The 18,405-nt window shown below is 55.3% G+C and overlaps 1 protein-coding gene and 1 long non-coding RNA gene across 5 annotated transcripts in view; one reads left to right on the top strand and one right to left on the bottom strand.

The window, feature by feature from the left end:
* The first annotated feature begins 945 nt into the window (after positions 1-945).
* Positions 946-2,224, top strand: LOC101419833 (uncharacterized). Its single transcript, XR_189156.5, has 3 exons — positions 946-1,238; positions 1,336-1,449; positions 1,570-2,224. It is a non-coding gene; the product is annotated as an uncharacterized lncRNA (long non-coding RNA).
* A 4,419-nt stretch (positions 2,225-6,643) lies between these two features.
* DHRS3 (dehydrogenase/reductase 3) overlaps positions 6,644-18,405 on the bottom strand; it is a 38,986-nt gene continuing 27,224 nt past the window's right edge. For all 4 annotated transcript variants that reach the window (XM_058304365.1, XM_004482502.5, XM_058304364.1 and 1 more), the window contains 5 exons: positions 15,066-15,209; positions 14,387-14,506; positions 13,784-14,022; positions 9,286-9,411; positions 6,644-7,157 (listed from right to left, as the gene is read on the bottom strand). In XM_058304365.1, the coding sequence (XP_058160348.1) occupies positions 7,073-7,157; positions 9,286-9,411; positions 13,784-14,022; positions 14,387-14,506; positions 15,066-15,209 (714 nt within the window). In that variant the 3' untranslated portion in view covers positions 6,644-7,072. The remainder of the gene's footprint in view (positions 7,158-9,285; positions 9,412-13,783; positions 14,023-14,386; positions 14,507-15,065; positions 15,210-18,405) is intronic.

Here is an 18,405-nt window from a genome sequence, read left to right as displayed (position 1 = left end):
CCTGCAGCCTAGAAGGGGCAACGGGGCTGGGAGTGTGGGCTCCTGGCAGGTCAGGAAATGGACTGGCCAGAAGGAGGCTGCAGGGCTGGAAAGCAAGAGGGAACTAGGTGAACAATGGCAGGTATTGTCCTGAGCTGTCTTTACATTCCAGCTCCTTATTCAAGAAGCCACAGAACCTAGGGCTTAAGCATCTGGATTTCACAGCTGGGCTCTGGGGTTCGAATCCCAGCTCTACCGTTACTCACTGTGTGATAAACCCCGGGCGCTTTACCCCACCTCTGCCCCAGCTTCCTGAAAATCGTGGGGAGACTTTAATTACTAAATGCATATAGAGGGCGCAGGGTCTGCCCCATACCAAGTGGACAGCGGAAGCGTTAGTTAATGATGTGTGTTACCCTCTGGATTTTCACAACTGGACCAGGACAGGGTTACCGATCCCATTCTCCATAGGAGGAAACTGAGGCTCAGAGCGATAAAGTGAAATGCTCCGGGTCCCACTGCACTGGGATTTGGAGTGTCAGCCGGGATCTGGCGGGCTCGAGGTCCAGCCTCATGCCTCCTCTCCAGCGCCACGGCCCCCTGCGGCACTGACCAGGCCCCCTCGGCGCCTCCGCCTGGGCCACCGCCGTCATTCCCCACCCCAGCAAGAAGCCCACTTCCCCGGAAAATCCGCCACGGCATTCGGAGGCAGCTCGGCTGCACCGACAGCCTCAGAAAAGACCAGGGCCATGGAAGGGAGAGTGCCAGGCCGGGTCCCAGGCCAGGGCGCCGACCGCTGCGCGACGTGACCTTCGCCGGCAGGATCCAGTTACATCGCAGCGGCAGCTCCGGGGAACAAGCCCAGCTTGTCTCTTCCTGCAACTATTTATTTCCTCTGTCTTGTGATTGTTGAAAAATGAAAGGAATGATAAGGATTTTGGCGCGGGGAAGGAGGGGGGAGGCAAGGCCAGAAAATTCTGCAGCCCCAGCACCAAGAGGATGGCGCTGGGGAGTTTTCAAACCTCATCAAAAGAAGGAGCACCTCAAGTAGCAGCGGGGAAGGCCCGAGGGGCTGAGGCCTCCGGCATCCCAGGTGTCCCCCGGGGGGGTCAGGGCCCAGGCCTGGGGGCAGGAGGCTCCTGCCCGGCTCTGCGGCTGGCCTGACCGTGGCCGGGCGCCGGGCCTCTCTGGGCTCCGTCCCCTCAACTCTTCGACGCCCCTGCTCTAGGATGTCACGAAGAAGAAATGAGAAATTGCGGGTAGACCAGGGGCCCTCGTGGGGGGCAGGGTGGCAATGTCTGGGAACGTTTTTGCTTGTCGCAACCAGGAGGGGAATCTTCTATTTGTATCTATCAGATGGAAGCCCAGGAGGGCCCCAGAGCAGAGGTTTCTCCAGCCCAGAATGCCACTCGTGCCGTGGTTAGGGCTCACCAAACCTGGGAGGAGAACACGGAACGTTTAATGACAAAGGTTGGTTTTTACTATTTGGGGGGCCCGGCTGCAGGTGCCAGGGAAGGTGTGGGGGGGGGGCAGGGGCAGTTGGGAGGAAGGTGAGGCCTTCAGGCAAAGGTTCTCTCTCTCTTTGTTCAGACAGCAAACCTTTCCTGAGAGCTCAGTCTGCGCCAGGGGCTGAGCAAAAATGGCCCTGCCCCCTGCTCTGGCAGAGCATCCAGTCTCGTGGGGCCCAGTGAGAGGGAACCACACAGACTGGGTGAGCAAGGAAGCAGGAACGGCCCCGAGCATCCACCAGCAGATGTACGGAGAAACAGAGTGTGACCCACCCATACAACGGAATATTATTCAGCCCTGAAAAAGAGCGACGTTCTGATACACGCTACAGCACCGGTGACCCTTAGAAACGTCATCCTGAGTGAAAGAAGTCAAACACAGAAGAACCACGTATTGTAGGATTCCAGTCCTATGAAATATCCAGAAGAGCCCAATCTACAGAAACAGCAGATTAGGGGGTGCCTGGGCCTGGAGAGGAAGTTTATTTGGGGGTCATGAAAATGTCCTAAACTTGATAGTAGTGATGGCTGCACAAGTCTAGAATAGACTAAAGACCACTGACCTGTACACTTTAAGGGGGTAAATTATGTGGCCTGTGGCTTCTAACTCAGTAAAGCTGTGATATATACATTTATAAAGGTGAATGGAGAGCCGTGTAATGAATATAAAAGCTGCAAAAGGCTGAGGTGGAGCAGCCCTGGGGCCAGGCTGTGCCCTGCTGGTGGCCTCTGGGAGGCCTGCAGGCTGGGGTGGAAGGAGGAGAGGACAATTGCAGGCAGGAGGGACAGTGTGTGCAGTCCCTGCTCCCGGGGTGGCGAACGGGGGATGAGACAGGGAGCTCGGAGGATTCCAGAAGGGAGAGATAGGTTTGGGTGCCCGGGAGTGGGAGGTGGGCTGGAGAGACAGCCGTGGACCTGATCATGCAGACAGCGGCTAGTGGCCTTAGCAACCTGGCCTCTATGCTTGGGACCCTGTAGAAATCCTAACTGGCAGCTGGATGAAAAGCCAACTTCAGTTCCAGGGTAGATTTATTTGCAAAGGGCATTTTTTGGTTATTCTTCTCATGAGAATCCTGAGACTCCCCAGGGAAGGGAGGGCGGCACTGCCGCTCTCCAAGTAGTTCAGAGGCCAGGGACCCCTCCCCACCTCCCAGGTCACACCTAGCAGCCAGCCGCAGGCGCAGGCCCAGCCGCCCTCCCCTGGGTGGTGCCTCCCCGAGGGCTGACTTAGGACCTGTGGAGGGCGCAGCACCCAGCCAAGCCTCCGGCCCCTGCCTCTCCCAGTGGTGCCTTTGGGGGAGGTTCTGGGTTTATTTTGTCCTTGAGCCACAGAGAGCCTTGGGTGCAAGGGCCTGGTCACAGCTGGCGCTGGCGGGAGGAGCCAGAGAAGTGGCCTCCGTCCAGGCCACGGGGCAGAGGACAGCAGGCCACGTGCCTCTCTCCCTCCTGCTGGGCGTCCCTGGCCTCTGCCCTCCCCGGGCGCCTCCCCCCATGCACCTGCCAGCGAGGCTGCGTTCCTAAGCCTGAGCCCTGGCCTCACCCACACCACGAGGGAGCCAGCTGAGGCCCTGCAGGCTACGCAGCCCCGGTGGCCTGAGGGGCAGTGGGTGCCTGGCTGGAGCCGTGCCGCCACCAGCCTCTCTCCCCGCCGGCCTTCGCAAGGCCCTCTTCGGTCTGATCCGACTGGCTGCTCGGCCCGGCCCCGGGAGGTCGGCGGGCAGAAGCATCACGTGCACTCCGCAGGCTGGAAAAGTGAAGCCCCAGGGGGTGACAGAGCCAAGATGAAGCGGGGCCAGGGGACTCTAGAGCCAGCAGCTCCCTCCAAGTACAGCACCCCCTGCCTCTCGGGAAGCCCCTGGCCACGAAGCCCTCACGGTGAGGGTGGGAGAGCCTGCACCCTAGGGGCACGGGAGCTGGACACTGGGGCAGCCGGAGAGGTGGGCACCAGCTCAGGGAGGGGGACCCACGGGCTGCCCAGGCCTCCTGTGTCCAGGGGCGCGGGCGCCTCTGGGCTTTGCCTGAAGCGAGGGGCGTCTGCAGAGACGCTCTCTTCAGAAGCCAAGACCTCTGTCATCACAGACCAGCCCCTGCCCAGGAAGCGCCCCTCCTCGGGAGCCATCCGGGTGCCCCACGGTGGGAGGGGTCTCTTGTCCCTAAACGACCCACCCCGGCCGGCTCTCCTCCTCCTTGCTTCTCAGCACTTTGGCTGCTCAGCGTTTGGGCTGCTGGATTAGTTTGCTTGTGACCTGGTTCCCTTGTGTGTCCCACCAGACTGCACCTCCCCAGAGGCAGGGCTGACTCCCCCAGCAGAAGGGGCTTCTGTGGAGAGCCGGGGCTGAGCCACCCTGCCCGTCCAGGAGCTTTGTGCCCCCCCGGCCTGCCCCCCCCCCAACCTTTGACCCGAGAAGAGGCGAGTCCATGCCTCAGGGCCTCCTGCGCCCAGGGAGAGGGTGCCCCCACCCCGGCTGGTCCTCTCAGGGGCTGGGGAGCAGCCCCCACGCGGCAGCCGGGCCTTTTCCCAGGCCCTGGCCTTCTTTGCAGGGTGGGTGCTTCCTGTCCCGCCCCTCGGGAGGTCAGGGTGCTGGGGTGCACGCCTCACTGGCCCAGCCGAGGGACAGAATGAGCTCCCCGCTCTCATTCTTGATGCCCTCCAAGTGGCCATCCTGGGGAGGGGTCAGGAGGGGCCTCCTGGGAATCCGCCCAAGGCTTTTCTCCCTAGATCCTCCAGGGAAAGATCCAGAAAAAGACTGAAAGCAGCTCCCCAGTGGAGGGAGGGGTGGCCTGTCAGGAGGAACTCCAGGACCCTGGGACACCAAGAGGTCCCACTGCAGCCAAGGTCAAGGTCAAGGCCACCGGCTGTACTCAGTGGGCTGGGCGGGGGGGGGGGGGGGGGGGGCGCGCGGGGGGGGGGGGTGAGGTGGGTGGAACCTCACCAGCTCTCATTGTCCAGCCAGACCCCTGGGGTCCTCGCTGCATCCCTGGCCTGCAGGACAAATGCAATTTCAGGGAAACCTCAGGCATCAAATCCTCTCCAAAGGGTTGGCCTGGAGCCAGATTTGGAACAGAGAGACCCCTCCTCTGCATAAGAGGGTAGAGCCTTCGGCTCTAGAGGTGGGACCCTCCCCTCTTCCCGCTCACCTGTCCCTGCCTGCCAGTCCATCTCCAGGGACAGTCACCAAGGGGCACCGGTCCTGGGGTTCCAGGAGAGCAGGGGACAGGCCATGCCTGATAGGCCCACCCATGTAGACCAGACTGGCCCCTGTGGGGTGATAGAAGAGGGTGGGATGCTCCAGCCTTGGCCCCTTTGGCCACCCCCTGCCCCCTCAAACACACATGCTTTGGTGACACACGTCCTTAAGGACAAAAACAAGAGCAATGGGTCCTGGCTTGGCAGCTCCATCCCTTGCCATCATGTGATGCCACGGTGAGCGAGAGAACTCTGGGTCAGGTGGAGCCGAATTCAAATCCTGACTCTGGTGCTCACAAGCTATGGACCTGGGCAGGCAGTTTCCCTGCTCTGGTTTTCACACCTATGAAATGGTTTGTCTCCTAAGGGCGCGGCTACCCAGTGGCCGCAATGCCCTAGGATTTGTAGGTTGCAAATTATCATTTTGCTTTCCTCCACTCTCTGCTGAAATTTTAATTTCTCCTTGTGTTCTTAAGGGCATCTTCTTCCATGCTGCGGTGGATTGTTTTATAGTTCAAATACTGACTGCTTCTCCCTGGAGGAGGGTTGCATTTTCTGTTGCAACAACGGCAGGCGTGACCAGGTGACTTGCTCTGGCCAATAAAATGTAAGCAGACGTGATCCGTATTATTTCCGGGCAGAAAACTTTAAGAGCCAGTGCGAGGTCCCCCATGTCTGCCCACCTCTGCCATAGGCGGTGTCATTCCAGATGGCGGCTACTCGTCATCTTGGGTCCCAGAGGGAAGACGATGTGGAGCAGAGCTGCAGCCAGCTTCAAAGGACACAGCCATAACGAGACCTAAGCCTTCATTGTGGTAAGCCATTGAGAGACGGCCGGTCTTCACCCTGGACCGTGTACACTGTGGCCCCTGGACGTTGGTGAAGAGGTCCTGCTGTTAGGTGCAGTTGGTAACTAACGAGATAAAATACCATGTCTCAGGACGGTGCGACTCATCGTGGGTGCTCAGTCAACAGTGGATGTGATCATGACCTGGCATTTTCTGCACGTGGACCAGACTGAGTCACCCAAGCTGAGCAACTGACCTTTTCATATAAGTTGGAAGGGTTCACCCCCAGCAAGTTTTGTATGTAAATGCAAGGTTTATGGAACTCTCAGGGAACCGCCTTGTTTGGAATAAAGATGTGTGGCCTTCTCCTTCATCTCCAGGATCACCACCCACTCCCATCCCATTGGCCTCCCACCCACCCGCAAAAGCTACATGGACACGGCTCCTTACACGACAGCATTATACAGGAAGCTGAGTTTAAGCTTGCTGCAATAGGGGCACGCACACCGGAGCTACCGCAGGCATCTCTGCCCGCCTGCTTTTGGCTGTAATTTTTCCTCATGGATTAATAAACCCGTGCCAATCCCCTCTGCCTCTCCAGACCTCCTCCTCCTCCTTTGCTATCTCAGGTGTATCCCCTGCAATAAAATCTGCCCCTGGGATCTGCAGCACCCCTTCAGCACTTGCGTCGTCGTGGTTGAGTTGCCACCACGTGTTTCCAGCGAATCACGATCCTCTTTCGGGCAGATTCTCGGCATCGCGGCATCCTGGCGGTCTTGTTTTGGCTCCTCAACAACATTCCCCTTTCGGGCCCCAGCACATGCCGGGTAGACAAGTGGTGCTCAATAAAGACTGGCTCTGCTCTGCCGAGTTGGTGGCGGCGGGAACGTGGCGTGGCGGACGGCATGCTCCCCGCAGGCTGGTTCGTGACGGTCACACCAGAGGAGCAAGGTGAGCTGCCAGAGTGGTCCATCCCCGTGACTGCCACGCGGGGCCTGGCAGAGCCGGCAAGGGACCTGGGTTCCGAGTCCTCCTCTGACCTCTGCTCCTTTCCGGCCCACGGTGCTCCTGGCAGCTGGAGACCCCGAGCAGACCGGCTCTCTCTCAAAGCTTGTGGCTAAGCCTGGCGCCCTCCCCAGCACCCACCAGGGACCAGGGGTCAGGGATTTCAACAAAGGAACTCGCAAAAGCCATCGCTCTTTATTTTCCGCGCCTGCCGTTCAACCAGTTTGCGCAAGCTGAGGACGGGTGGGTTGCGGAGGGGCAGGAGGAGCGTCCGGGGACGGGCCCTCCCAGAAAAGAGTCTAGCACACTGCTGAGGCTGGTTAGGCTCGAGAAGCGGTTTAACAATGACCTCTACAGAATCAGAAATGGACAAAAAGTGACAAGGCGGCTGCTGGTTGGTTTCTCGCCTCCCCATGGGGGTCAGAGTAACGCCCATCGCTCCTGTGCAAAGGTCCTGGGGCCAGCCTGGTGGGGGGGGCAGCCAGAATCCTCCCCCTGGACAGGAGCAGTCCTGGTCGCGCCAAGGGACAGGCCTGTGGCTGTGTGTCCAGCTGCCGTGGCCCCGCAGGCTCCGCGGCTCCTCGAGAGCGCTCTGCACCCCGCTTCTATGTGCGCCCCTTGAAAGTGTTCATGCAGGTGTAGGTTCCTGAGAATCTGTGGATCTCCTCAAGCGCAGCCTGTGGGAGAATGCTGGGGGAGGAGACGGGACACGGTCAGCACTCCCTCTCCTCTCCTGGCCGCACCCCGGCTTCCTCCCAGCCACCCACACCTCCACGGGGCAGGACGTTCAAGTAGGTGGGTGAGCAGCTGTTTGCAGGGGTGGCAGGAGGGAACTCGCTTCCAAGGCCCCGTTCTTAGCACTTTAGGCTTCTCAGAGACCAATCAGCTCCAACCCAGGCAACTCCAACAAGTACTGACCGTGTGGGACTGAGGAGCCAGGTAGGATTTGGGTGTTGCCTCCTCCGGGAAGCTTTCCAGACTCACGCCCAGACTGCTCTCTGTCCCCCAGGGCCCTGCGCGTCCCCATCAAGCCCTGTCAAGCCTGCTGGTGGCTTTGCGGCAGATATTTCATCTCCGAGCCCTGGCCTCAGATGGGGCAGGGCAGAGAGTTCTCCTCTGTATCGAGTTGAAGGCACGTGGCCCACTCTAGGTGCAGGCCGGGAAGGCTCGCTTCTAGCCGGAGGAATCTGGAAGGCTCCCTGGGGGGGGGCGGCACTGGAGTGGAGCCTGTATGGAATCCTTTGGGGGAAGGTAACGGGGGGCTTCGGGGCAGGAAATGGGGAGGGGAGAGGCCTCTGCTTCCTACGGGAAGTAGTTTGGGACAGGACAGGAAATGGAGGCTGGGCCTTGCTGTGGAGAGCCCCGAGACATCCTAGACAGACTGTTTGTCTAGAATGTTCAGAAAGGCTTCTGAGAAGCCCCCGGAGGTGGAGGGTGGCAGCCAGGCCTTGAGGGGGCCTGAGCCCCTGCTCTCCCCAGGCTAACGGAGGCAGCCAAGGAGCCCCCTTCCTCCCGTCAGGGAGGCGTCGGAGAGGCTCTGAGCTTGGAGGAACAAGCACTGACTCTGCCGTCCCCTTGGCGACCGGGTTTCCCGTGCTCGCTGCCGGGACAGCTCCTTGGCAGGGGCGTGCTGTTCCCGCAGTCAGAGGCGACCCGGGTTTCCTGGGAGCCGACCTCAGGTCGGAGCGGGGCCCGCCAGGCCCCGGGGTGCTGCTTCGGCTTCTGAAGAGGCCTCTGTCCAAAGGGGTGCAGCCAGCCGGGGCCCGGGGCCGAGGAGCCAGAGCTGGGGGGCTGGGGGGCTCCAGGCGCAGGTCTCCCTAGCGTCCCTAGTGCTGAGGCCCCTGGACTGGCCCCTTCGGCCTAGGACTGGGACGGGAAGGGGATGCTGCCCCAAGTCTTGAAAGTTCTAGGCGAATATGATGCTGGCCGAGTTCAGCTGACTCCACCCCCAGGAAGCCTGCCCAGGTAAATCCTACCTGGCTTCCAGTCGACCACAGGGGAGGGTGGCGTTCCTGGGAATCCTAAGCCTTTGGGGCCAAGGTTCCCACCCTCCCCGTTAGAGGAAGCCTTCTGAGGGCCGGGCTACGTCTTCCCTGCCCTAGAACACCGGTTCTCAAACTGTGGTCCCGGAACCCCTAGGCATGCCCAGGATCCTTTCCGGGGACCCGTGAGGCCAAAACTATTTTTACAACAACACTAAGACATTATTCTCCTTTTCCACTCTCATTCTCTCACGTGTGTACGGTGGAGTTTTCCAGAAGCCAACACGTGACATGACAAGAGATTGAAATCAGAAGCAGAAACCTGACTCCAGACAATAAAGAGATGGGCAAAAATGTGAAACAGTGTCACTTTTCTCATCAAATTCAATTTGTTTTGGAAAATATATTTATTTTTCACACAAATATCATATTTATGTTAATATTTAATGAGTTTCTTATTGCTACTTTAAAAGATATGAAAATATTTTAGTGCAAATACATGCATAAATTTTGTCATTTTCTTCATTTTAATTTCTGACAACAGTCAAGTGATAGATACAACTCACATAAATAAAGCTCTTTGGATTCCTCAATCATTTTCAAGATAGTAAAGGGGTCCTGAGACCAGAAAATTTGAGAACCGCTGCCTACTGCAGGACTAGTAAATCCATGGCAGATATGCCGCCACTTCCCATTTTCATGCCCACAGCAGACATGACTAATCGATGCCAGGTGCACTTCCTCCTGCCTGCTGCCTCTTCCTTGCCAGGGCCCACAGGGAGCAGGGGAAATGGTCGGCTGAGTTTGACGCAGCGCTGTCTCCCCCAGCCCTGTACCTTTTCAAGATAACGAGGGCATGCATTGTCCACGGGAGCAGGAGGAGGGCTTGGTTGAGCTGCACGGCTTCCACCGTCCTCCGGGCCACTGTCTCTGGCTTCAGTGGGGGGAAGAGGTTGGGAAACCTGCACGGAGGAGGGGATACGGTGGGTTTATAAGAGGAGGTGCTTCTGCCACAAACCTCTCCATGGCCGAGGGTTGGGGTTACCTCTTTGGTAAAAATTCTCCTGTGCGAGAGACTCAAGACCTGTTTGGAATACTTCCCGTCCCCGCCGAGGCTTGTGAGGAATCCACATCCCCTTCTCTCCTCCCAGACTCCAGCGGGGTCTCACTGGGGATCCCTCTTCAGAATCCAGCACTTGCAGCCCCCCTGCTTGGGATCCGTTTCCCAAAGCACGTCGGAGGTTCATTTAAAATGCCCACCAATGGAACCATGGTGGGGGGCTATGTTTCAGTATCTGTACATCAGCTATAGCAAACGTAACCTCCACATGTGAAAAGACCATTGCTGGGAAAGGGGGAAAAGGGTTTGATGTTGGGTATATGGGAGTCCCCTATATTCCAGATGTGACTTTACTGTGACCTAAAACTTTCTTGAACACATAATTAAAAAAAAAAAAAAGCCAACCAGAGCACGTGGCTGCCCTGCTCTCTGCCCCCCGCCCCAAGCCTCCCAGCACCCTGGGTTTAAGCCCCGAGGCTGCTTCTCGCCCTTCCAGCCCTGTAGGCCGGTCCCTCCCGACTGGCTCTCCTCCCAACTCGCTCCGCTCCCGCCCGACCTTTCTGTTCCTGCCATATCAAGCCCACCTGCCGTCCCCTCTGCCTGGACCACTCCCTCCCCCTCCTGTGGGAGGTGTCTCAGCCCAGACCACCCAGGGGCGCCCCTGATCCTGGTCACAGAGGCCGCCTCCGGAGGGGCCTGACCTGCTTGTTCCCTCATGAATGGGCTGTCTCCCCAGCGGACGGTGCGTTCCACCAGGCCGGGCGGAGGAGGCCTGCCTGCTCTCCCTCCCTGTCGTGTCCCCAGCATCTGGCACAGAGTAGGTGACCCATAAACACTCGCCGAATGGGTGAGCACTGAAGGGGCTGCTGCTCCCTGGTGTGCCCTGCTCGTCCCACCCAGAGGCCGGGTCTGCTGGCAATGCCCGTCCCACCCGGCTTGCTCACTGCCCCACTCACGGACCGGCTGATGGTTCATTCCTTCACATATTTACAAGGCTCTTCCCATGTATGCGACAGAGGAGTGGAAGACTGAGCGCGCAAACATCAGGGGCTTCCCAGGCCCTGGGGGGGTCTGACTGCAGCCCACACAATGCCAACGACAGGGTGGAGGAGGAGGCCCCACCCCGGAGCGCACTCAGTGCCAGGCCCGGGCTAAGTGCTCAACGCAATCACTCTCTCCAAATTACAGATAAGGAAACTGAGTCAGCGGGGCCCTAGGTATGCAAACCAGGCCTGTCCACTGTCCTGGCAGAGCTGAGGCTGGGGGCTCTGACCCTGATCCTGCCAAGGGCTTAGGGTCTGCTATGGCACCAGGAGGGTCAGGGGTGATGAGTCACTGCGCCTGATGTCACTCCTGGGCAACTCGGGGCCCCCAGGATGGGCTTGGCCTCAGGGGGCCCAAGCATCTCAGAAAAGGGCCCCCCACCCCCGCCCTGTACTTCCTTTGCCATCACGATGGGGCTTGTAAGATGCCCAGGGCCCTGCAATCCCGAAAGGCCAGCTGCCTGGGTGCTGCAGAGGTGGGGGTGGGGGGGTCCTGCAGGCAGGGCCCACGGCTGGTTTCTCCGACGTCCACCTGCGGGCAGCCCTGTTTCTCGAGGGAAGGGAAGACAGGATGGACAGACCAAGGTTCATGGGCTTGCAGGGGTGGGGCAAGAGAGGCCCCTACAGCAGAATCCGACAGAGGAGGCCGGGGCATGCCTGCCGGCAGCACTTCCCTTTCTCCCTCTGTGGTGGGTGGGTGGGGTAGGTGGGGAGCGGGCAGAAGGGCAACCTCCACGAGGCAGCACCGATTCACGCACAGAGCCCGGGCTCTCCTCTGCTCAGCCAGCTTCTCGCTGTGCAGCCCGGGGCAAGCCCCTTCACTTCTCTGAGGCTCGGCTCCCTCATCTGTAAAATGGGCACAGCCACTCTCTCGTGGGGCTGAGATGAGGGCCAACTGCAGCGGGTTTTCAAAGTGCCCAACCGTGGGGCTGAAACATCGAAGGAGCTCAAGTAACGGTGATTTGCAAGCGGCACCCACCTGCTCAGCCGCTCTTGTGGGGACACTTTCATTTTATCCTAAATATCTGCCCCCACTCCTTTCCGGGCAGCTGCTAAGCATGGTTGGGGAGGAAACCGAGGCTTTTCTTCTTTTTCTTTTTTTATCTTTTTCAGGAAGTGGGAGTTGGTTAAACATCCTTTTACTACCCCTTCTGCCAAGTCCTTGGGGCTCTCCCGGCACAAGCACGGGTAACTAACCTTCACGGAAAGGTTACTCCCGGCCAGGCAAGGAGCGTGAGCGCGCAGGCGGGGCTCGTCTGACCAGCCCGACTACCTTGTGCAGTCCTTTGGATTGCTGAGGAAACCAAGGCACAGAAAAGCTAAGTAACCTGTCCAAGGTCACACAGCGCTGGGATTTGACGCCAGGCAGTTTGGGCTCACACCCCGAACCACTGTGGAAAAATTACTTGGTCGGGAAACCCCGCATTTCTTTCTTAAGGTGGTTGAAAAGGAACACCACCAGGAGGTGAACAGACACCCAAGCGTGGTGTATGCAAAGGTCTCCTGCCCAGGTCTGTGCCCATGGCACCCAACTAAAACTGTGGATTGCCTTCAAGGCACTTCCATCCAATGTGCATTTATCAACCACCTCCTGTATTCCCAGATGAAAAGAAACCAAACCCAGTTGTCATGGTGAAAAAAAGCCAACAGGGAATATGAGTAGTTGTTAATCCAACCTCCTTGAAATTCACAATGTACGATAACTTGTACAGGTTGAAACATATATCTCTGTGACAAACTCTAAAGATATGTTGTGGTAAGAAAACCCATAACATCTGCATTTATGAAGATGCTTATTGGTAGTAAAAATAGTAAGTGTGGCTGTTTATTGAGCATCTATTAAGTCCTGGGCTTTTCTCTAGATGTGTTTGTTACATATATTCTTTCTAACTCTCTCAGTACTATGATGTAAATATCATTTCCATCCTTTGACAGATGAGCAAAGTAAAGCTCAGAGACGTAACAACACTAGCCCAAGTTTCACAGCCGAGGAGCGACCGAGGTGTGATTCAAAACCACCAGAACGACACCAGCCCTCTTCACAAGAACTAAGGTGTACTGGGCGGCTACCACGTGCCATGTGCTAAGCCAGACACCTTCCTGGAACAGTCTCATGGCATCCTCCCCTGTTACCCTTTCATGCACACACTTTTCTCATCCTCATTTTTGGCAGAAGAAATTGAAGCATATAATTCTGGAGGCAAACCTATCACCAACTCATCATACGTTGCACTGTAGAAACCAAGGAAAAAAATCTTTTCTAGACAATTCCCCCATTTTCATTTCTCTATAACTGTACTCCCCTCCACGACTGCACATAGTTATAGCACCATCTATCCGGCATGTATCAAATACTGTGCAAAGGGCTTTCCATGCATGGTCCCATTTTAGCCTCATCACAGAATCCTCTGGCGTAAGCATGCTTACGCCATCTCGTTTCACAGATAAGCAATGAGGTCAGAGCGCACTGATTGGACCCAAGGTCACATAGTACCAGGTACAAGAGTGACCCTTCATGCTGGTACCTTGCCCCAAAGCACCTGCTCCAAACCAACAGTCCCCATTCCCAGTTGAACCTCAGGGATGCTGATTTAATTGGCCTGGTGGGGAGAGATGGTTGGGTATTTCTTTAAATTGAGCTGATACTTCACACACAATAAGAGGCACGAATCTTAAGTGTATGACTTGATTAATTTTCACCTTTGTAATCATCACCCAGGTTGAGAATAGAAGACATTTCTAAAACCCTAGAACGGTCGGTCCCTTGTGTCCCCTCCCAGGAAACATCCCAGCTCTCCAGGGGTGACCACTGTTCTGCTTTCTATCACAAGAGCCCAGTTTAACCTGTTCTATAACTTCATATTAATGGAATCATGCAACCAGTGCTCTTTTGTCTCTGTTTTCTTTCACTCATAATTTTTTGAGGTTTATCCATGTTGCTCTTGTATCTGTAGCTTGTGCTCTTTTTAATGTGTGTAGTTTTCCACGGTATGCATGTAGCATTGGTATTTTGTAAGTGGCAGGATCCTAAGCCACTAGAATATCCTACTGCCTTGCTGGTAGGTCAAGAGACAAGGTTGCAAAACCAGAGCCAAAGGGCTCATGGGTTATTTTTCCATTTTAGCTGTCTGTGTGCAAAAGCCTCTCTGGTGGCCCGACTGGCCATTCATGAGTCAGGGGAGGGGGAAGAGGAGGCCTGTCCCTGCGGCCAGGGGTACCCTGCTCACTGACCTGACCCTCATGCCCTGGAACATCTCGGTGCTGGTGTGGAAGGGCAGCACGGTGGTGGCACTGACGCCTGGACAGTCCAGCAGCCCCAGAGTCAGGCTCTCCATGAAGGCGAAGGCCGAGGCTTTGGACGTGCAGTAGTCGATGGCTCCGGGGATGGCGGACAGCGCCAGCACAGAGTTGAGGCACACGATATGGCCGTTCTGCAGCTCCAGCATGCGCGGCAAGAAGGCCTTGGTGGTCTGAGGGCAGACGGGAGGTCCGTGAGGGACAGCTGCAGCTGCCGACAGCCCCGTACCCCATTCGCAGAGAAAAGAGACCACCCTGGATGCCTGCATGCAACGCCTCCGGAGGCTGAGCCTTCCCGGGGGACAGGGGATGGAGGGCTCCCTGCTGCTGGGGACTGAGCTCCACGTTCCAGAGTCCAGACGTCTCCCAGGGCTGGTCATTCCCCTCGTCTGCCCACCATGTCCTCAGACATCCTTGTTGGCATGAGCCCCCCAGCCCTGGTAAGCCTCTCCTGCATTCGCTACCCTTCCCGGGCTCCCTGGAGCCAGACGGACCTTGGCAGGAATGTGTCATTATCACCCCCAAGGTGACCCTTACCCAGAACTGGCCCAACGTGTTGATGTGCTGGGACTTGAGGAGGGCGTCGTCGTCGCTGTCCAGCAGGCTCTTCCCGTGGACCACGGCAGCGTTGTTCACCAGGATGGTGATGTCACCCACCTGGGGGAGAGAGGGAGCCGGGGGCTGTCACCGCATGCGCCATGGAGGAGCCCGGGGAAGCCACCTCGCCTCTCTGATTTGTAAATGGGGCTAATAACCAAGGTTGCTCTAAGGACAGGTATGATACACCTGCCGTGCATTTATGGTAACTGTAGGTTACTGTTACTTGAAAATGATGAAATATTGCTACATAAAATCATTTACCACGTGCCAGACACTCAACAGGGCGGGTTTTGCTCCCTTGTGGCTCACTGATACATTGGGTCTGAATAGATGGTGCAAGTCAGAAGAAGGTTTCTTCCACAGGGCAAGGGACAGTGCCCCCAAGGTCAAGGAGAGAAACCCACAAGGTCTAAACTTCCAAGGGAGGAACAGGCAATGACTCCTGTTATGTAATCAAAACACCAACCTACATCATAACTCCCTGCCCTCCCCCGGCAAAACACACACACACACACACACAGCCCTGGCCAGCTTCACAGGACAGACTATGCAGGTACCCCAAGAAGCTGTTCTGCCATAAGCAAATTTCTGCCCCCAGGCCACCCAGGCCACTTACCTTCTCCCGGACAGCTTTGGCCATCTGGTATACCTCCTCCCGGTTGCCCACGTCACAGATGAAGTAGTGGCATTCTGTGCCCATCTGCCGAATCTCCTCCGTTGTCTCCTTCAGGCATTTCTCAGTCCGGCCCCAGAGGACGATCTGGAAGGAGAGAGTAATAATACAGAATAGGTGGTCCTTAAGGAAGTCTCTGTGATATGATCAGTATAAAAAAATCCAGTATTTAAAGTAATCTGTCCAAGAATGGGTCTCCCTGATTCCATCTAAAGAGTAGGCAAGGCAAGTTAACAATATGATGTTTAGGGGGCCAAAGCCTCTGAAGTGAACCAACAGTTTCTAAGCCCTTTGGTGCATAATCAATCAATGTGTTATTTACAATTTTTATATATTCCTTCCGGCAGGACACTTCCTGCTAGTCCAATTCCAGCTATCTCAATGATTAGAAGCCACAGCAGAGCTCTTTCCGTACAACGGTCCCAGAATCTTCTCATTTATGCATCATCTGACCTTCTCACCACCCAGGTCTAGAGCCAGGTTTATTAACACCAGCCCGTTAGGGTGGTCTGGGAGGTGCCGGCGCGGAGGCTCACAGATGCCAAGTGGTCACGCTCCCAGGGAAGGGCCGGAAGACGGGCAGCTGGGCTCCCAAAGGCAACCCCGCCTCACACAGCAGGGAGTAAGCAGGACTCATTATACCCAAGGTGACCCTGGCAAGACCAATAAATGGATCTGTGAAAGGTTTGGACAAATTAATGAATGGCTGGCCCATAAAAGACTCTGAAGAGAAGCCCGCTAGTTCCCAACCTTGACCTAAAGGGGAACGATACACCTCCCCACCATGTGACGTTTGGTCACAGGAGGCCTCTGGTGACAAAAGAACCCAGGTCCTCAACCAGGAATCAACTTACTCAGCACAGAGTGGGCAGCTGAGGGGTGGGGGCAGGGCTCAGGACGGAAGCAGAGAAAGTAAGTGCTAAAAGGCTCCCCGGGGATTCGTCCGAGGGGCTTCTAGTTTTGTTTCTTTTACAAAAATCAATGAAATTCCCCCCTTAAAAAATAAAACCCAACATGGAAACTCCATGTGTGAGACCAATAAAGGGAGTGTATTCAAGTGTATCCAACTCCACAGTATTTTCTTACTGTAAAAGCAACTAAGGACAATGAAAGGGCTGTTTTGGGGAATGCACACATTTTAAATTGGGGGTTACAGATGGTACCTCCAATCACATGAGCCAAAGATACCAACTGATTTCTGGGTTTTGCTTTGTTACATGGTATAAAGAAAAGTCACCCAGATAAGGAGTTGCTAATGGTAACAGTTTATCCTGAAATCTCAGAACACTCACTTATGTAGAAAGGGAACAAATGGGCTTAGCTGCTAGACACACAGAAGTGCTGGTGGTCTCCAATGAATCTGATTTTTTTTTTAGTTTTAAACACCATTTCTGAAAACCCATCTAGTCCAACCACTTTATTTTATTCTAGTTGAAGTCTTCAAATACAGGGAAGGTTATAGAAGGGAGATTCCATCAGTTGCTCTCCATGACCACAAAAGTCCATCAAGGACAAATGAAGTGAAATGAGACAGGCTCCAAGGGACAATTTTTTATCAGTTACTGGACATTGTATGTCCTGCCATGGCCCACTGAGTGGCCTGGGGGAGAGTGTAAACTGTAATGTGGACCATTGACCATGTGGTGCAGCAGTGCTCAGAGATGTATTCACCAAGTGCAATGAATGTCCCATGATGATGGAGGAGGTTGTTGTTACAGGAGGATTGGGGTGAGGGGGGTGGGAGGTATATGGGGACCTCATATTTTTTTTAATCTAACATTAAAAAAATAAATAAAGACCAAAAAAAGAGAAAAAAAGAGTTAGAATGTATTCCTCCTGGCAAGGTTGGGGAGATTCAGTTCATGGCAAAGAAAAGAGACAAACATCTCTTCTAGTAAGGCCTTTTGATGCAGGCCTCCTCCACTCCACTGGACCCTCATCCTCCACTCCACTGGACCCCCATCCTTGACTTGGCATCACTGGCAGCCAGGCTTCCTTCTATTCTTCTTGTCATCCTATCCATTCTTCCATCTGACTGTCCAGCCAGCCAGCCAGTCTGCCCTTCCTTCCTTCCATCTACTGATCCACCCCGTCCATCCATCCATCTGTCCACCCACCCACCCACCTACCCCCTCATCCATGCATCCATCCAGTTTCTGAGTAGACCACCCTGAGGGGGAGGTGGTCCCTGGCTTGCTCTGGACCCTCCAGCTCCTGTGCCAGACCATGGAGCTTGCAGAATTCTCTAGGTCTCACTAAGGCAAAGAGAAAAGCTTTGAAGACTAAGCATTTCTGGGCAAGTCAGCAGAGAGAGGAAGCTTGAAGGGTTGGGGGGCTTGTTGGAAGGTACATGGGTCCAGAAGCCTGGCAGGACAATTGATCACTCTCAGAGGGGTCCGGAGAGGTGGCCAAGATGGGGTGACTGTTGGTCTGGAACCCCGGGGTAGCTTCTCACGAAAGGGGCATATAGGGAAGCGGACTTGGCCTGATGGTTAGGGCGTCCACCTACCACATGGGAGGTCCGTGGTTCAAACCCCGGGCCTCCTTGATCCGTGTGCAGCTGGCCCACGTGCAGTGCCGATGCGCGCAAAGAATATGGTGCCACGCAAGGGTGTCCCCGGCGTAGGGGAGCCCCACGCGCAAGGAGTGCGCCCCATAGGGAGAGCCATCCAGCACAAAAGAGAGTGCAGCCTGCCCAGGAATGGCACTGTGCACCCAGAGAGCCGATACCACAAGATGACACAACAAAAAGAGACACAGATTCCCATTCCGCTGACAACAACAGAAGTGGACAAAGAAGAACACACAGTCAATAGACACAGAGAAGGCAACTGGGGCGGGTGGGAAGGGAGAGAAATAAAAAAAGGGGGGGGGGCATATGTTTTTTCTTATATATTTTTACATGGGAAAAATAGAACTAATGTAACTTACAGACTATAGCTAACAACAATATTGTAATATTTTTGTAGCAAAAGCAAAAAAGGTACTACATCAATACCAAAGGTAAAAAAGTTTGGTTTTGTGAGACATGAATAAGATTAAGCACTTTTTCTCTTTTCTTCATTTTCTTCATTAACATTAACATAGTCAAGAAACTTTCCTTCTCCCGTGCATCTTTCTGAACACTGGAGGAACAACTTTGTTTGTCTCTGAGAGTGGATGAGATAAAAATGCCTGCACAGAACTTTTTTGGAGTCATGCTTCCACAACTTGTTAAGGTGCCTTTTGTTATTTTTTGAATTTTAAATAAAGTTTGAATTTTTTTTTTAAAAAGGGGGCACCA

This window comes from Dasypus novemcinctus, chromosome 9 (assembly GCF_030445035.2).
Source record: "Dasypus novemcinctus isolate mDasNov1 chromosome 9, mDasNov1.1.hap2, whole genome shotgun sequence".
NCBI classification, from domain to species: domain Eukaryota; kingdom Metazoa; phylum Chordata; class Mammalia; order Cingulata; family Dasypodidae; genus Dasypus; species Dasypus novemcinctus.
Note: the sequence above shows the minus strand (reverse complement) of the source record. Positions and strands in the feature narration are given on the sequence as shown.